The 19,269-nt window shown below is 47.7% G+C and overlaps 1 protein-coding gene across 2 annotated transcripts in view; it reads left to right on the top strand.

Annotated features, from left to right (window-relative positions):
- LOC147022823 (E3 ubiquitin-protein ligase pellino homolog 2-like) overlaps positions 1-19,269 on the top strand; it is a 238,815-nt gene that overhangs the window by 218,422 nt on the left and 1,124 nt on the right. For both annotated transcript variants that reach the window (XM_085887700.1, XM_085887699.1), the window contains exon 7: positions 18,994-19,269. This exon is cut by the window's right edge and continues 1,124 nt beyond it. In XM_085887700.1, coding sequence (XP_085743826.1) covers positions 18,994-19,269 — 276 coding nt within the window. The remainder of the gene's footprint in view (positions 1-18,993) is intronic.

The raw sequence follows: 19,269 nt of genomic DNA, 5'->3' as shown, positions 1-19,269 counted from the left end.
GTGTTCATCCATTGCCCATTGCCTGTTGATCTAGAATCTAGATGGTCTAACGGGTACGTTCCAATGGTCGTTAGTGTCTGAGGGGTCGAAAGAGTCTAATCTCTCAAACATTTAAAAAGGGTTTAAAAAGGTCCAAGTGGTCTAAAGCTCTAAATGGTCAAGGGTCTAAGCTGTCTAATCTGTCTGAAGGATGTAAGGGGTCAAAATAGTGTTAAGGTCTAAGGGCTGGAAAGGGACTTAAGGGGTGTAAATATCGAAAGGTCTAAAGGTTTTAGGGGTCAAAATGGTAGAAAAGATCTAAAGGGTAAAGGGATCTAAAGGTATGTAAAGTGTCGAAAGGGTCTTAAAGGTAAAAGGGGTCTTCATGAGTCTTTGGTGTCTTGGTGGTCTTCTGTGTCTTTACGGTCTTAAAGGAGCTTTGGGATTTTCGAGCATCTTCAGGGTTATAAATATCATAAGGGTCTTTTGGGTTTGGGGATCTTAAGTCTTTCTTAGAGGTCTTTAGGGGTCTCAACAGTCGAAATGATTGAAATGTTTGAAAGGTACATTTCAATAATATGTAATTAATAGACATACATGTAGTCAGGGCACAGCTGACGTTCAAACAGTACATAATTAAAGGACAAATACAGGTATCCCCCACTTAACGAAGGCGTTTAGTACCTTTTGCTGAAGTTGGTGGATGAAAATACCCTAAGGACAATCCCCGGGTCAGACTTGGTTTGTGTGCCAAATGTTGCGGTTGTCGGCTCAGCGGTCTTTGCAAAAAATGCGGACAGACAGACAGACGACAAATTATGTTTATTAGATTTATTACAGTTACTAGCGTGAATCGGCTCGCTATGCTTGCCTCACCACACATCGCCACAGAGGCACAGGCTTGCTTTAACTGTGGATTAATGACTGACTGTGAGTTGCTGTGTTGTCATGATTTACACCAATCATAATTCAAACATTTCTTTTGTGCAAATATATTTGTAAAATTGGTGATATATTTATTTGTAATCTAAAAGGTCCATGTGGTCTAAAGCTCGAAATGGTCAAGGGTCCAAGCTGTCGAATCTGTCTGAAGGGTGTAAGGGCACTAAATGGTGTTCATGTCAAAGAAGTCAAATGGAACTTAAGGGATGTAAAGGTCTGAAGGTTCTTGGGGTATTAGGGTATAAAAGGTCTGAAGGGTGAAGGGATCTTAAGGTGTCTAAAGTGTTGAGTGTATTAGTGGTCTTTAAGGTCCTTGGGGTCTTTTGAGTTATCTGGGTCTTTTGGTTTCGAGAGGTCTTTTGGATCCTTGGGAACTTTTGGGTCATCTGGGTCTTATGGGTCTTCGGGGAGTTTTGGGTCCTCTGGGTCATTGGGGTCTTTTGGGTATTTTGGTCCTCAGGGTCTTGAGTTCTCACCTGTATTGTTTTCTATGTTCACGCTCGATGGGATCATTAGGTCGTAGGTGAGCATCACTTCCTTGTTTTCAGTGATTGCTTTTGGTACATGTTTCCATGAGTTTTCTTGCATGCGCACGGTGCGTCATAACTAACGTACATGCCCGAGGTGATAAAGGCAGGCGCGGTGGAGGAAAGGGGGTTGACGTGAGCAGATGCCTGGGACTGATAGCGGAGAGGCTGCAGGAGATCAGCCACACTACAGCATGACATCACTACGCCCAGCCAGCTACGACCCCACCACCACCATTTTTACAACTCACCGCCGAGTGCTGAAGCGCGTGGCATGGTTCCTCAGCATAGAGCCACCGCTCTGCTTCAACTGCCTTTGTTTCGCCACCCATCAGATCTGATGTCTGAACTCTACTCTGGTTCTGAGTGTGCTGTGAAGTGTGGTGGTACCACCTCTGACTTATTTCCAGTTGTTACTGGAGTTCGTCAGGGATGTGTACTTGCCCCCACACTTTTCAGCACTTGTATGGACTGGATTTTAGGGAGGATGTAGGAGAGATCAAGTTGCGGTGCATCGTTTGGGAATGTCAAGATCTCGGACCTTGATTTTGCAGACGATGCAGTCATCTTTGCGGAGACTTTAGACATCCTTTTGGGGGCCCTCGAGGTGCTGAATGAAGAGTCGGAGCCGCTGGGATTACGGGTTTCTTGGGTCAAAACTAATATCCAGGCTTTCGGTGACATCTTGGATGCTGCTGTCCTGTCTGTGTCTGTTTGTGGTGAGGATGTTGAGGTCGTGGAGAGATTCACTTACCTTGGCAGTGATATTCATGTCTCTGCTGGCTGCGAGTCAGAGGTCAATAGATGTCTGGGTCGGGCCTGGGGAGTCATGGATTCACTGGATCATGGGGTGTGGCGCTGCCGGTACCTGTGCGGGAGGACGAAAGTCCGAGTCTTCAGGTCCTTGGTACTCCCAGTCTTGCTCTCTGGGTGCGAGACTTGGACTCTGACCGAGGATCTGAGACGGAGACTTAATTCCTTTGGTACCAGGTGTCTTCGGAGAATCCTTGGCTATCGCTGGTTGGATTTTGTGTCCAACGAGCGGTTGCTGAGAGAGACTCGGATGAGATTTGTTACCTGCATAGTCCGTGAGCGCTAGTTGCGGCTGTATGGACATGTGGCTCGTTTTCCTGATGCTGATCCTGCTCACCAGATTCTCTCAGCGAGGGAGTCTCATGAGTGGAGGAGGCCAGTGGGCCGACCACGTGCCTCATGGTTGCAGCAGGTTGACCACCATCTCAAGGAGATGGGGATGGGCCTGGCATCTGCCTGGGGGATGGCCAGACGGAGGCCCCTGGAGTACCGGCGGAAAGTGGACGCAGCGACGCGCTGTTCTGGCACATGCTCCCATACCTGACCTGACCATCAGTGCCAGCTGTGTCCTGCTGGACACGACTCCCAATATTAAGTCCTGTGACCTATCTCCTGTGGTGTGTCTGATTGGTCCCTCAGGACAGAGATAATTAAGGTATGCGATTGTTCGTTATTGGTAAGGGTTAAGTGGGTGTTAGATTTTTTTTGGGCTGCATCATTTTTTTTCTGCATTGCTCCTTCTGTTCCTTTCCCTGTGACAACTGCCATTTCTTTATCAATTATAATAAGCCTGACTTAGTTTAAGGTGAATTCTGTCTGTGGTGGTGGTTCATATGGTGGTTATAAAGACCCGTTAAAGGAATAATTGGTTGCGGTCTCCACACCACTTTGAAGATCACATCACGTAACTTAGGTTGCTCAGCCGAAAATTTGATTGTCACGTGATGTCTATCAGCGCAGCACTGTGCTGCTTTGAAACTTCCATATCTACAGAGTAACACGGTTGTCAGACACATTCAGCAGGGAAGTCTCAAAGCGGTTGCTTTGACCCGACCCGCAGGATTCAAACTGGTCAATTGGAATAGTCTGACGGCTGTAACAATACACTGCGCGCGCGCGCGCGCACACACACACACACACACACACACACACACACACACACACACACACACACACACACACACACACACACACACACACACACCTTATTACCCTAGCCAGAATAGAGGGTATTGCATTTGGGTCCGTTTGTGTGTCCACACAGAATGTGCTAACATTGACCAAAATAGCCAACTCATAGTAGCCAGTATTACATGTTATCGTTTTTAGATCCTTGTGGAGGATCTCTAAGTCTTACTCACGTTGTTGTTCTTGTGGACTTTTTTGTTTCACAGCCTAAAGTTTTCATCAAAACTTCCTGAAACTTGGCATATATATATATATATATATATATATATATATATATATATATATATATATATATATATGTAAAAATACCCTGCGCAGACAGTAACCATCTCTGATTTTGAAAATTCCTCCTAGAAAAAAGTTGACGTCATAATATTGCCGCTAATGGAAATCACCTATTCCATTATCTCCGAAACTAGGCAAGCTGTTTGAATTTTGTTTGCGGGATTCAAGCCGGGCATTAGCACAGATAATTTATCGCAAACCTGATACATCACAATGACGTCGTATTCGTTTTTATGACGTCATCATTAAGAGGACGAGGATCTGAGCTCATTCGAGCTTGTTCAAATGATTTCCTGTAAAATATGTCCAATTAGAATGCGAGTGTGTTGTAAAAATACAATACTTGGCCGCAAGTATGCAGACCCCGCTTCTAATTAGTGGATTCGTTTATTTCAGCCACATCCATTGCTGACAGATGTATAAAATAAAGCACACAGCCGTGCAATCGCCATAGACAAACATTGGCAGGAGAACGAGCCATACTGAAGAGCTCAGTAAATTTCAACGTGGCACCGTCATCGGATGCCACATTTCCAACAAGTCAGTTCATGAAATTTCTGCTCTGCTAGAACTGCCCCAGTAAACTGCAAGTGCTGTTATTGTGAAGTGGAAACGTCTGGGAGCAACAACAGCTCAGCTGCAAGGTAGTAGGCCACACAAGCTCACAGAACGGGACCACCCAGTGCTGAAGTGCATGGCATGGAAAAATCGTCTGTCGTCGGTTGCAACACTCACAACCGAGTTCCAATCTTACTCTGGAAACAACGTCAGCACAAGGCACTGTTCGTCGAGAGCTTCATGAAATGGGTTTCTATGGCTGAGTAGCCACACACAAGCCTTAGATCACCATGCACAATGCCAAGCATCGGCTAGAGTGGTGTAAAGATCACCGCCATTGGACTCTGGAGCATTGGAAACGCGTTCTCTGGAGTGATGAATCACGCTTCACCATCTGGCAGTCCAACAGATTAATCTCGGTTTGGTGGATTCCAGGAGAATGCTACCTGCCCGAATGCATAGTACCAACTGTATAGTTTGGTGGAGGAGGAATAATGGTCTGGGGCTGTTTTTCATTGTTCAGGCAAGGCCCCTTAGTTCCATTGAAGGGAAACTTAACGCTACAGTATACAATGACATTCTTCACGATTCTGTGCTTCCAACTTTGTGGCAACAGTTTGGGGAAGGCTCTCTCCTGTTTCAGCATGATAATGACCTTGTGCACAAAGTGAGGTCCATGCAGAAATGGGTTGTCGAGATCGGTATGGAAGACCTTGACTGGCCTGCACAGAACCCTGACCTCAACCCCATCGAACACCTTTGGGATGAGTTGGAACGCCGACTGCGAGCCAGACCGAATCGCCCAACATCAGTGCCTGACCTCACTAATGCTCTTGTGGCTGAATGGAAGCAAATCCTCACAGCAATGTTCCAACATCTAGTGGAAAGCCTTCCCAGAAGAGTGGAGGCTGTCATAGCAGCAAAGGGGGGACCTACTCCATATTAATACTCATGATTTTGGAATGAGATGGTGTTCGAACAGGTGTCCACATACTTTTGGCCATGTAGTATTATATATTGTTACGAATTTGGAAGCTTACTGCACACAAGAGCCAGGTCCTATAGATCAGTTATATCGGTAAGTACGTGTTTCTAGTTAGGGTCCCGTCCATAGTCTAATGGGAATTAAATGTTCGTGCACTGCGGAGTTATTTTGATAGTCAGAGTTTTCTTTGACATCATTCACAACAACAACTCTCTGCTTACAGCATTGTCCGCACTCTTTGCTCGCCGGCAAGTGTGCGTGGGCGGAATCTAACATGGGCATGGCGACCCTCTTTGGCCAATCGGCAAGGAGTGGACGTCTCACCCGCCCCATCCCCCACTCAAGACCATCGCCATTACGCACGTGGCCGGAGGTGAGGAGGTAGGCGGAGCTACAAACGCCTCCGATCGGGACTCCACCCAGAAGGGTGGGAGTTGCCCCTCCTACAGTGGGCCTGTCCAATGGAAGACGGCCAGGGAACCGCGCGATGGGTCCGACCAATCAGGAGGCGAGTGGCCAGGAGAAGAAGCCCCTCCCTCCTGAAGAGGAAGAGTGTGGTTGTCGGGGCGAGCGTAAAGAGTTTTGCGTCCTGGGTGTCTCGAAGCACGTTTGCCTGGGTTTGCGGCGGAGTGCATCCCGCGCTTCGGAGGTGTCTTGTCTGGCGCATTGCAGTGAGCGGTCGATTTTCATCAAGGGAGATCACCTCATCTCGCCTCCTCTGGATTTGGCTGCCCTGGTCCGTCCTTTGGTGACCGGAGCTCCGGGAAGAGGTGGACGACCAGCCGCATGCTCGCGGCCAGGTAGCCAGCCGTCTTGACTCCCAGGCGAACTATCCTCCTCGGCTGGAGAGCCGAATAAAGACCCGGCGGGTCTACTTTCTTTTTTGGATGTGCGCGTCTGTGTGCGGGCCTGTCTTGTCGAAGTAGAATTGTTAAGTACTTTTGTTGTACATTATTTGCATTGCGTAGTCAGATAACTCTGCCCTTACGTGCTCCCCTCGTTGCCCCGTTTATTGTAAATAAATTCCCCTCTTGTTGAATGTCCCAGCTCGTCCTTGTCCTTTCTCTCATTGGTTTGCCGCGCTGCAAATGGGAATTAGGAGGCTTCATTGTTACCGTAATCGTACAATCGGCCCGGCAGGAATCTGGTACTCTCCGCTCGGGGTACGACTCGGATCCGGCTCGGTAACGGCCCGGATCACGCAGATCCTGCCGAGGGTGAATTTCCCCGGTAGTTTGGATGACGTGGGTTTTTAGGTATATTGAAATTGGCAATTGACCCTATCCCGCGTGGTCGACCTATTGGCGATATTCGGTCCGATAAAGAACCCGTTACCTTTCGGATTTATCTGAAAGGTACGACCTACATTCCGGGTGTTTGGTGGAGCCGACTCTACTGCTCCACCTTGCGGTCATGCTCGCCACCGAAACTCGGCCCCACAACAATATATGGTACATTTGGAATGTGAGTGCATCTCGAGAATCACACAAAACAAGTCCTGATGAGTGTATACAATCTTCAATTGCTCTTTCTAGTTTTTTATTATCCTGCCTCCTGGAGGGAGGGAGCGGGATATTGTAATCGTCCGGTTTGTTACTTACCAAATCTAAATATTTCGTAAGTATATTGGTGACTTCCGTCATCTTTTTGTGTGTCTGTGTGTTTGTTTGTTTGTAGGCACGATAACTTGAGAACGGAAGAAGCCACCAATGTCAAATTACACCACGTGATTCAGGAGGGTGATGGCTAGTGCTGATTAGATTTTGGTCAAAATCGGTCAAAGGTCAAGGTCACAGTGAGGTCAAACGTAATTCCGTAAATTCACGTGGAGAAATGGGGTATTTTTGCTTCACTCGACGTTACGAGTTCATTTTAACTTCAATTTTAATTTTGTCTTCGGTTTTTGCGATCGCTGAGGACGCTTAAAACTCGGTTGAAGAAATTCTGGTAAAAATCGGATGTTTTGGAGACGTTTTAAGATTGTATAAAAAATATTTCACTCGACGCGTCACGGGTCGTCCCATGATGCAGTGCGCTCGAGCAGACGCGTCGTTGAGTTACGTTAAGGTATAATTGCGTGGAGAAATGGAGATTTTTGCTTCGGTCGATGTTACGATTTTTGATCGTTTGATACAGAATCATCGTAGAAACTTCTGGTTTGCGTCGCTACCTTCTCGAGAGACAGCTTTTATTAGACAAGGTCAGAGGTCAAGTTGACGATTTCGTAAGTACCAGTCTATGACTGCTTGTTTGTAGGCACGATAACTCGAGAACGGAAGAAGCTACCAATGTCAAATTACACCACGTGATTCAGGAGGGTGATGGCAAGCGCTGATTAGATTTTGGTAAAAATCGGTCAACGGTCAAGGTCACAGTGAGGTCAAACATCCGATTTTTGATGGTTTGGTACAGAATCATCGTATAAACTTCTGGTTTTCATTGCTACCTTCTCAAGACACAGCTTTTATTAGACAAGGTCAGAGGTCAAGTTGACGATTTCGTAAGTACCAGTCCATGACTGCTTGTTACTTACGAAATCTAAAGATTTCGTAAGTATCTTGATGACTTCCGTTTCTGTTTGTTTGTTTGTTTGTTTGTTTGTTTGTTTGTTTGTTTGTTACATACGAAATCGAAAGATTTCATAAGTATATTGATGACTTCCGTTTCTGTTTGTTTGTTTGTTTGTTTGTTACATACGAAATCTAAATATTTCGTAAGTATATTGATGACTTCCGTTTCTGTTTGTTTGTTTGTTTGTTTGTAGGCACGATAACTCGAGAACGGAAGAAGCTACCAATGTCAAATTACACCACGTGATTCAGGAGGGTGATGGCTAGTGCTGATTAGATTTTGGTCGAAATCGCTCAAAGGTCAAGGTCACAGTGAGGTCAAATATTCGATTTTTGATGGTTTTGTACAGATAACTCGAGAACGGAAGAAGGTACCAATGTCAAATTACACCAAGTGGTTCAGGAGGGTGATGGCGAGTGCTGATTAGATTTTGGTCAAATTCGGTCAAAGGTCAAGGTCACAGTGAGGTCAAACATCCAAAAAATGATAACTCGAGAACGGAAGAAGCAACCAATGTCAAATTACACCATGTGATTCAGGAGGGTGGTGGCTTGCGCTGATTATATTTTGGTCAAAATCGGTCAAAGGTCAAGGTCACAGTGAGGTCAAACATCCAAAACATTCGATTTTTGATGGTTTGGTACAGAATCATCATAGAAACTTCTGGTTTGCGTCGCTACCTTCTCCAGAGACAGCTTTTATTTGACAAGGTCAGAGGTCAAGTAGACGATTTCGTAAGTACCAGTCTATGACTGCTTGTTTGCATGTTTGTTTGTTTGTTTGTTTGTTTGTTTGTAGGCACGATAACTCGAGAACGGAAGAAGCTACCAATGTCAAATTACACCACGTGATTCAGGAGGCTGATGGCTAGTGCTGATTAGATTTTGGTCAAAGGTCAAGGTCATGGTGAGGTCAAATATTCGATTTTTGATGGTTTGGTACAGATAACTCGAGAACGGAAGAAGCTACCAATGTCAAATTACACCATGTGATTTAGGATGGTGCTGGCTAGTGCTGATTAGATTTTGGTCAAAATCGGTCAAACGTCAAGGTCACAGTGAGGTCATACATCCAAAAAATGATAACTCGAGAACGGAAGAAGCTACCAATGTCAAATTACACCACGTGATTCAGGAGGGTGGTAGCTTGCGCTGATTAGATTTTGGTCAAAATCGGTCAAAGGTCAAGGTCACGGTGAGGTCAAACATCCAAAACATTCGATTTTTGATGGTTTGGTACAGAATCATCGTAGAAACTTCTGCCTTGTGTCGCTACCTTCTCAAGAGACAGCTTTTATTAGACAAGGTCAGAGGTCAAGTTGACGATTTCGTAAGTACCAGTTTATGACTGCTTGTTTGTTTGTTACTTACGAAATCTAAAGATTTCGTAAGTATATTGATGCCTTCCGTTTCTGTTTGTTTGTTTGTTTGTTTGTTTGTTTGTTTGTTTGTTTGTAGGCACGATAACTCGAGAATGGAAGAAGCTACCAACGTCAAATTACACCACGTAATTCAGGAGGGTGATGGCTCACGCTGATTAGATTTTGGTCAAAATCGGTCAAAGGTCAAGATCACAGTGAGGTCCAACATCCAAAAAATGATAACTCGAGAATGGAAGAAGCTACCAATGTAAAATTACACCACGTGATTCAGGAGGGTGGTGGCTCGCGCTGATTAGATTTTGGTCAAAATCGGTCAAAGGTCAAGGTCACAGTGAAGTCAAATATCTAAAGCATTCGATTTTTGATGGTTTGGTACAGAATCATCGTAGAAACTTCTGGTTTGCGTCGCTACCTTCTCCAGAGACAGCTTTTATTTGACAAGGTCAGAGGTCAAGTTGACGATTTCGTAAGTACCAGTCTATGACTGCTTGTTTGCATGTTTGTTTGTTTGTTTGTTTGTAGGCACGATAACTCGAGAACGGAAGAAGCTACCAATGTCAAATTACACCACGTGATTTAGGATGGTGCTGGCTAGTGCTGATTAGATTTTGGTCAAAATCGGTCAAACGTCAAGGTCACAGTGAGGTCATACATCCAAAAAATGATAACTCGAGAACGGAAGAAGCTACCAATGTCAAATTACACCACGTGATTCAGGAGGCTGGTAGCTTGCGCTGATTAGATTTTGGTCAAAATCGGTCAAAGGTCAAGGTCACGGTGAGGTCAAACATCCAAAACATTCGATTTTTGATGGTTTGGTACAGAATCATTGTAGAAACTTCTGGCTTGTGTTGCTACCTTCTCAAGAGACAGCTTTTATTAGACAAGGTCAGAGGTCAAGTTGACGATTTCGTAAGTACCAGTCTATGACTGCTTGTTTGTTTGTTACTTACGAAATCTAAAGATTTCGTAAGTATATTGATGCCTTCCGTTTCTGTTTGTTTGTTTGTTTGTTTGTAGGCACGATAACTCGAGAATGGAAGAAGCTACCAACGTCAAATTAGACCACGTGATTCAGGAGGGTGATGGCTCACGCTGATTAGATTTTGGTCAAAATCGGTCAAAGGTCAAGATCACAGTGAGGTCCAACATCCAAAAAATGATAACTCGAGAATGGAAGAAGCTACCAATGTAAAATTACACCACGTGATTCAGGAGGGTGGTGGCTCGCGCTGATTAGATTTTGGTCAAAATCGGTCAAAGGTCAAGGTCACAGTGAAGTCAAATATCCAAAGCATTCGATTTTTGATGGTTTGGTACAGAATCATCGTAGAAACTTCTGGTTTGCATCGCTACCTTCTCTAGAGACAGCTTTTATTAGACAAGGTCAGAGGTCAAGTTGACGATTTCATAAGTACCAGTCTATGACTGCTTGTTTGTCTGTTTGTTTGTTACGAAATCTAAAGATTTCGTAAGTATATTAATGACTTCCATCCTTTGTTTGTTTGTTTGTGTGTGTGTTTGTGTGTTTGTTTGTAGGCACGATAACTTGAGAACAGAAGAAGCTGCCAATGTCAAATTACACCATGTGATTCAGGAGGGTGATGGCTGGTGCTGATTAGATTTTGGTCAAAATTGGTCAAAGGTCAAGGTCACAGTGAGGTCAAACATAATTCCATAAATTCATGTGGAGAAATGGAGTATTTTTGCTTCGGTCGACGTTACGAGTTCGTTTTAACTTCGATTTTAATTTTGTCTTCGGTTTTTGCGATCGCTTAGGACGCTTAAAACTCGGTTGTCGAAATTCTGGTAAAAATCGGATGTTTTTGAGACATTTTAAGATTGTATAAAAAATATTTCACTCGCCGCGTCAGGGTCGTCACGTGGTGCAGCGCGCTCGAGCAGACGCGTCGTTGAGGCACGTAAAGGTATTGCGTGTGCGCGCTGACGGTGTTTTCGATAAAGATGGTGTTTAAAAGTCATGTTTTATCCCAATAAAGGTTATCGTCGCATGCCTGATTCGCAAAGCCATGGGATTATGTTAAGATTGTTGGTGGATGGCTGAATATTACGGTTTTGTGACTTTGATAAAATAATATTAAATAATTGCGTGGAGAAATGGAGATTTTTGCTTCGGTCGACGTTACGATTTTTGATGGTTTGGTACAGATTCATCGTATAAACTTCTGCTTTGCGTCGCTACCTTCTCTAGAAATAACTTTTATTAGACAAGGTCAGAGGTCAAGTTGACGATTTCGTAAGTACCAGTCTATGACTGCTTGTTTGTTTGTCTGTCTGTCTGTTAGCATCTTTACGGCAAAACGGCTTTAGCAAACACTATAAAATTTAATCCACAGGTGGGCAATGAACCTTGGACGACCCCATTAACTTTTGGGTCCAATTGGATCAAAGGTCAAGGTCACGAAAACATCAAAATCGTTTTTTGCTCATAACTTCATCAAAAATGATCTGATTTACTTCAAACTAAGCTTATACTGTTATAGTGAACCTTATTCTATTTGTCACTTATAATCCTACCCATTCCTATAGTGAAAAATGCATATTTGTGAAGATCGGTAGGGTCCGAAGTTTTGGGGGTCATGGTCATCGGTCAAAATTACAAATTTTCCTTTAAAACTAAAATATTCCTTATTCTATTCCTTATAATCAACATTCAGGTTAAGGATGTATCAAATTTAAATTTGATCCCCAAAATAACTTTATGCCTTAAATGGGTGGGATTTGTTGTGCCTGGCACCACTTGTTATTGTTGTTTTTCTCCTTTTTCTCTTTCTTGTTGGTGTCATGGTGTCTTGCTGTGTACACGTGTTTAAAGGAGACATCGTCCACCCTTTGTCCTTCCTCTCCTTTGAAGGATTTGTCTCAATAGCTGTCCCTCTACTCTTGTCTGCCAAATATTTTCCTCGTGTGCATAGCACAAAACGGGGTTATGCAATTGGTTCACTCTGTCTGCCTGTCAGTCTATAATCGAGGAACTACTTAATTTCATTTGAATTATATATTTGGTATATTGTATGAAATCTCGTCCTGACCACATGCACACCAAGGACTAAATTGCTTCAGTCTGGCACAAAATAGAAAATCATTCCAAACTGGAAATTTTACTGTTTTTAGGGATGTCGTAAAGGACACAAGCAGGCATGAAAAACTAATTCAACATGTTAAAGCTACTTTCTCCAACATCACCTCGTCCTGGGAATCCTTTTAAAGAAACTTGCTCTCCCTCATGCACAGATTTATCCCCTCTTGTCTTGTTGTCCTACCCTTCCTCCCGCCCATGATTCACTAAAGCTTGTGGCGAGGCAGTTGTCCTGAAACAACTTGCCTTTGCCTCATGGAAAGCTAATCTAACTGAGGGTAATCTCAGTTCCTTCCATCAAGCTCGGAACAAGTGTGTGTCTACCCTCAGAAGAGCCAAAAAACATCTTTCTGAACTTGTCTGAACTCTCAAACCTCTCTCCCTCATCCAAATCCTGGTGGTGTCTAATCAAATCTGTTTCTGGTGTATGTCCCCCTTCATCCCCTCCCTTACCTCAAATGGCCGCACTGCTGATACCGCACGTGAAAAGGCTGAATGCCTAAACTTGGTGTTTGCATCCTAATCTTGTGTCCCAAACCCATCGCTTTCTGTACCCACCTTACCCAGTCGTACCAACATCCTTTTCTCCTGACAAGGTGGAGAGCTTGCTGGCAAACCTCGATGCAGATTCTGCAACCGGTCCAGAGGACATCAGACCATGTGTCCGAAAAACCTGCTCCTCTGCTCTTGCTCACCCTCACTCTCTTCTATTCACCCTCTCATTTGCTCAAGGTCATCTGCAATCTGCTTGGAAATCAGCAAACATTACTGCCCTGCATAAAAAGGTGAAAAAACAGATCCCTGCAACTACAGACCAATCAGCCTGCTCCCAATCATCAGCAAGGTCATGAAATGCATCATCGCTTCTGACATCAAATCCTTCCTCTTCTCCAATGGATTGACTTCCAATCATCAATTTGGATTCAGACCAGGTCACTCTACCCTGGATATGCTGCTTCTGCTTTCCCAACAATGGATGGATCTCATCAATGCCGGACATGAAATCAGAGCCATCTCCCGAGACATATCGCGTGCTTTTGACAGTCTGGCACCCTACCCTGCTCATCAAACTCTCTTCCTCTGGTATCCAAGGCCATCTCTACTCATGGCTCTGATAAAATCTCCAACAATCCTCTGAAAGAAGTCCTTTCATTCAAGCTTCTGGGTCTCACTATCTGCCATGATCTTTCCTGGGAAGGCCACATTTCCGAACTGGCCTCCAAAGCCAGTCGCCGGCTGGGAATCCTTCATCGTGCAAAGTCCTTCCTTGGCCCACTTGAGCTCCTGACCACTTACAAAGCTTTCATCCGCAGCCTGATGGAGTACTGCTCTCCTCTGGGCTGGTGCTCCTTTCTCGGCTTCACGCTGTGGAAACCAAGGCGTTTAGGATCATTGGTATCTCCTGTGATGAGGCTGAGTCTTTGGGCCTCTCACTCTCTCACCGCAGGCAGGTTGGTGGTCTTTCTGTCTTCTACCGTTTCCTCTCTGGTCTCACCCCCTCAACCCCCCCCCCCCCCTGCTCTGTCTGCGATTTGTCCCCACCATATTTCCACAGGGCGCTCAATGTCCACCAACAACCCCCTTCTGGTGAAACTATCAAAATCACAAATCACTGCTCACCTTCACTTTCATTCCTCTTTTTCCCCACCTTTGGAATAAACTCCCACACTCTCTTCAATCCCATTCTTCCCTTCAGGCCTTCAAAACAGCTGTTCACCACCACCTCTTATCTTCCTTCATCCAGAACCTCGATCTTTTCTACATCCTTTAATCCACCCCAAACCGACCGACCTTCATATTCCCTGCTTTCCTTCCTGAAAGTCCCTGTAATGTCCATCTTGTATACCCCATGTTCCCCACCCCATCCCTCTCCCTTCCACAGATCTCCTGTCTCTGTTCCCCACCGTTTTGTCCTTCCCTCTCCCACCCCTCTTGTCTCATGCCCCTCCCCCCCCCCCTTGCTGTGCGTTGTGTGTTAGCTCTCATACGACCTTCGACAATGTTTGCAAAAATAAAAATAAAAACAAGGTGGTGTAAAATGTGCTGTGTCACGTGATTGGGTTTTCGTATATCATGCCTCGCCCGCTAGGGGTGGTAAGACTGTGCTTCTGGTCGTGCAATAAAGCGGAGTAGATGGTGGCCCGCGTGCTTCTTGCATCCCACCGCACCTCGTACACACTAGTTGGCTGACGAGGATGGGTGCATACGGACATATGCCCGTTTTCGACGGGGACGACTTCGAATTGTTTTCGGAGCAATTGGAATGCTATTTCCACGCGAACGATGTGGTCGACGAGAGCAAGCAGAAGTCGATCTTGCTCGCTTCGCTTTCGCCGGAGCATTATCGGCTGCTGGGTGATTTAGTGGCACCGAACAGGCCCCGGGATGACGGGCTGGCGTTTCGGGACATTGTGGAGAAAATGAAAGCACACATGGCGGTTGAGCAGTCTCGCGGGGATGTTCAAGCCATCACCGGCCACGCGGGGTCGCGAGCACCCCGGGACGCGCGCACGACCTTCGATGCAGGTCGGACGTCGCCACGCGGCCACGCGTGCGGCGGGGTGACCCCGCGGACATGCTTGGGATGTGGAGGTCGACACCTGCGCCGTGCATGCCCGTATAAAGGCAACGTGTGTTTGAATTGTCACAAGGTGGGTCATTTGGCGCGTGTGTGCTGTGGGGCATCGGCCACCGTTAAAGTCGTGGACGGCGATGTGCGACGCGACTCGGGGCGGAACCAGCGGCCGTTGTTGAGCCTGTTTTCAGTTGGCCCGACGACGGCGCGCCCGATGACGGTGGAAGTCGAAGTGAACGAAACGCCGATCACGTTCCAGGTCGATACGGGAGCAGTGGTGTCGCTCATCGGCGAACAGACCGCGCGTAGACTCAACGGCTTGAAGCTTATCAGGTCAAACTTCGCGCTGTTCACGTACACCCGCGAGAAGATAACGCCAGTCGGGATGGCAGACGTGTCTGTGCGGTACCAAGGCCAGGTCGCCACGCTTCGGGTGTACATCGTACGGGGGAGGGGGCCGTCTCTCCTCGGCCGAGATTGGATGACCCGCATCAGGCTAGACTGGGCCGCAGTTCACCTTGTGCAACCCGTGCCGAGCCAGTGGGAGGATCAGTTGGAGGAGATTCTTCAAAGACATCAAGGGTTGTTTAGAGACGACCTTGGAAAACTCAAGGGCATGGAGGCGAAACTCTTCTTGAAGGAGGGGGTGGTTCCTTGGTTTTGTAAACCGCGTCCGGTGCCGTATCCCCTGCGGGACAAGGTCAAGGGTGAACTGGATAGGCTGGAGGCCTGTGGAGTGATCGAACGGGTGTCATGCTCGGATTGGGCCACCCCGGTTGTCACGGTGCTGAAACGGAATGGGGACGTCCGATTGTGCGGGGACTTCAAATCCACAGTTAACCCGGGGCTCAGCGTGGAGCAATATCCACTGCCGTCAATCGATGAGATATATGCGCGATTGGCGGGGAGTCAATACTTCACGAAGCTAGACCTGCGTGATGCATATTTTCACCTGCCGATGGATCCCGGGAGTAGCGAGCTTTTAACAATCAACACGTGTCAAGGACTCTATCGATATACCCGACTCTGTTTTGGGATTGCTTCGGCCCCAGCTTTGTGGCAGAAAGCTATGGATCAGGTTTGCATTGGCCTGCCCGCTCAGACCTACCTGGACGATGTGCTCATTGCGGGGAAAACGGTAGACGAGCATCTGGCGAACATTGCCCGAGTACTGACGAAGCTAGAAGCGTGCGGCCTGCGCTTAAACAGGGACAAGTGCGCATTCTTCAAGCAGCGCTTGGAATACCTCGGGCACATCATCACGCCGGAGGGGCTGTTGAAAGGTCCTCGGAAGGTGGAGGCGATTCAGCGCATGCCACCGCCTCGCGACAAGATGCAGCTGCGCTCGTTCATTGGCATGGCCCAGTATTACCAAAGGTTCGTGCGCGGGCTCAGCTCACAACTTGCGCCGTTAACGCGGTTGCTCAAGAAGGACGAGCGCTGGGTTTGGGGGCCTGCACACCAGGCGTCGTTCGACCGCGTCAAGCGGCTGCTCACAGAGGATACGGTCCTCGTGCACTACGAGCCTGCGCGTCCGCTCCTATTGGCATGCGACAGCTCTGCATATGGCATCGGGGCAGTGCTCTCCCACAGGATGGACGATGGTTCCGAGCGGTCTGTTTGTTTTGCATCCCGGACCCTGTCCACAGCAGAGCGCGGATATGCCCAGATTGAGCGTGAGGCTCTCAGCCTCATCTGGGGTGTGCGGAGGTTTCATCAATATCTGCTGGGGCGGCATTTCACTTTACAGACGGATCACAAACCGCTTCAATTCATCCTGAGACCCGAACGCGGGGTGCCGGTGGTAGCAGCCGCGCGAATACAGCGGTGGTGTCTGTTTCTGGGTGCTTACGATTATGATATTCAGTTCCGAAGCACCGAGAAGCATGCTAACTGCGACGGGCTCTCACGCTTGCCGTGTGCGGAGGGTCCAGCTGCGTCTGAGTTGGGCGACCGGGTCGATGTGTTCGTGCTGGACCAGGTCCAAAGCGGGCCGGTCACGGCCAGGCAGGTCGCGGTGGAGTCGGCTCGTGATCCGGTGCTTGCCCGTGTCGTCCAGGCGATCTCTACGGGGAATTGGAGCGATCTGCCTTCGACACCGGCATTTCAACCTTTCACGTCACGCGCAGCGGAGCTGTCGTTGGTCCAAGGGTGCGTAATGTGGGGAATGAGGACCGTGATTCCACCGAGGTTCAGGCAGCGGTGTTTGGAAGAACTGCATGTCAGTCACCTGGGCATCGTGAAGACCAAGAGTCTTGCTCGTAGCCTGTTGTGGTGGCCGGGGTTGGACAAAGACATTGAGCAGTTGGTTAAGCGTTGCGCCACGTGCCAGACAGATGCTGATAACCCGCGTCGAGCTTTGGGTCTCTGGCCTGTGCCAGACCGAGCTTGGCAGAGGGTCCATGTAGATTTTGCGGGACCGGTTAATGGCAAGATGTTTTTGATTGTGATTGATGCATTCTCTAAATGGCCGGAGGTTGTAGTAATGCAGCATACTTCAGCAAACATTACAGTAGAGAAGCTGCAGACGATCTTTGCTAATAAAGGGTTGCCGGAGATCCTGGTCTCTGATAATGGTCCGCTGTTCATCGCGGGTGTATTTGATGAGTTTATGTGCCAGAATGGTATTCGACATCTAAGGTCCGCACCGTATCATCCTGAGACGAATGGCCAAGCTGAGTCGTTTGTCAAGATGTTGAAGCGGGCTTTGCGCAGGGGGGTGTTGCACCTGTGCAGACGGTGGTCGATGTCTTTTTGCTCCATTACAGGAACGCAGTTCATCCTGTCACGGGTGATTCGCCTGCCATTCGTCTCTATGGACGGGCTTTGCGGTCCAGGCTGGATTTGCTGCGACCTGGAGGGTCGGGGAGTGGGGCAATGTCGCGTCCGACGCGGCTGCGCAGCTTCGAGGTGGGGCAGCGGGTGATGGTACGCGATTATTTCCACGGTTCCAAATGGGTGCCGGTGGTGGTCTCTGTGGTGCTGGGGCCGGCGAATTGCATGGTGCGGACTGATGGTGGGGATGTGTGGAAGCGGCACGTGGACCAGATGCATGATCGCTGTTCAGCGTCACCCCCCCCACACCTCCCCGAGCCGAACGTTGCGGGACCCCCACCGGTAGTCTCGCCGGCACCTGACGTTGTATCGCCGGGGCTGGCTGGGCCGGCGCCGAGGGGGTCTTCGCCTGATGCCGTCCTACCCGGGGACGTCGAGCAGGCTGGGCAGTCGGGGGTAGCTGGTGTTGCGGAAAGTGCGAGTCCGGCGAGGGTGTCACCTCGACCGAGCCGGGAGGCATCTGAGCCTGGACTGTCTGGTGGCGCTGCCCGTCCGAGGCGGGTCAGGGTGCGGCCGCGGTACTTGGAGGATTATGAGTGTTGATGGGTTTCCGATGGTCATGTTGTGATTATCCGTTCGTTATGTGACGGGTCATTTTACGGGGGGAGGAGTGTGCTGTGTCACATGATTGGGTTTTCGTCTATCATGCCTCGCCCGCTAGGGGTGGTAAGACTGTGCTTCTGGTCGTGCAATAAAGCGGAGTAGATGGTGGCCCGCGTGCTTCTTGCGTCCCACCGCACCTCGTACACACTATAAAAGATGCTGCATCAAGAGTGGTAAACTTTGGAATTTTTTTTGTTTTTTTTCTACAGCCTTTAAAACCTTTATTTTATTTCAATTGAATTATCTACTTGAACATTGTAAAACAAACCACCTTTGTTACACTTCCAAAAACCTTCCGTTTTGCAGTACTTGGGCCAAATTTTACACCATCTCAACCAATCAAATTTGCCGGTCGCTCAGGATGAAAGGAGGGTTGGGGGGGAGGGATATCGAGCTTCAGGAAAATCTAAGCTTGTGCTCAGAAAAGCAAAGCAAGAGTTGAAGAGACACTTCCCATCTTCTTTTTCTCAAGACTGCATGGGGTAAGGTGTTCCATGAAGTCGTTTGTTTGTTTTTCGAAAGAGAGTTTCCAATTTTATGTTGCAGGTAAACTCATCCCACATACAAGTACAGTACCTCATTTATTGTTTCTGGAATATTTGGCTTCACACTGTGATTGACAATGATCATACATATGTCTCCTGCTCACAGGTGGAAGCGGAGAGCAATGTCCTACAGGATGGTTCGCTTATAGACTTGTGTGGTGCCACACTACTATGGCGTACAGCCGAGGGACTGCTCCACACTCCCACGACACGGCACCTCGAGGCACTGCGCCAAGAGATCAATGCAGCCCGTCCACAATGTCCTGTGGGCCTTAACACATTGGCATTTCCGAGTTTACGTCCACGTGCAGCCATTGGACCTGGCGTTGAAGAAAAACAGCCTTGGGCCTACCTCCGCTGCGGGCACGTGCATGGCCACCAC

The sequence above is a fragment of the Eptatretus burgeri genome, chromosome 7, assembly GCF_056783735.1.
Source record: "Eptatretus burgeri isolate ZD-2024b chromosome 7, Ebu_testis_v1, whole genome shotgun sequence".
Lineage (NCBI taxonomy): Eukaryota > Metazoa > Chordata > Myxini > Myxiniformes > Myxinidae > Eptatretus > Eptatretus burgeri.
The sequence above is the reverse complement of the archived record's forward strand: the minus strand, read 5'-3'. Positions and strand labels throughout refer to the sequence as shown.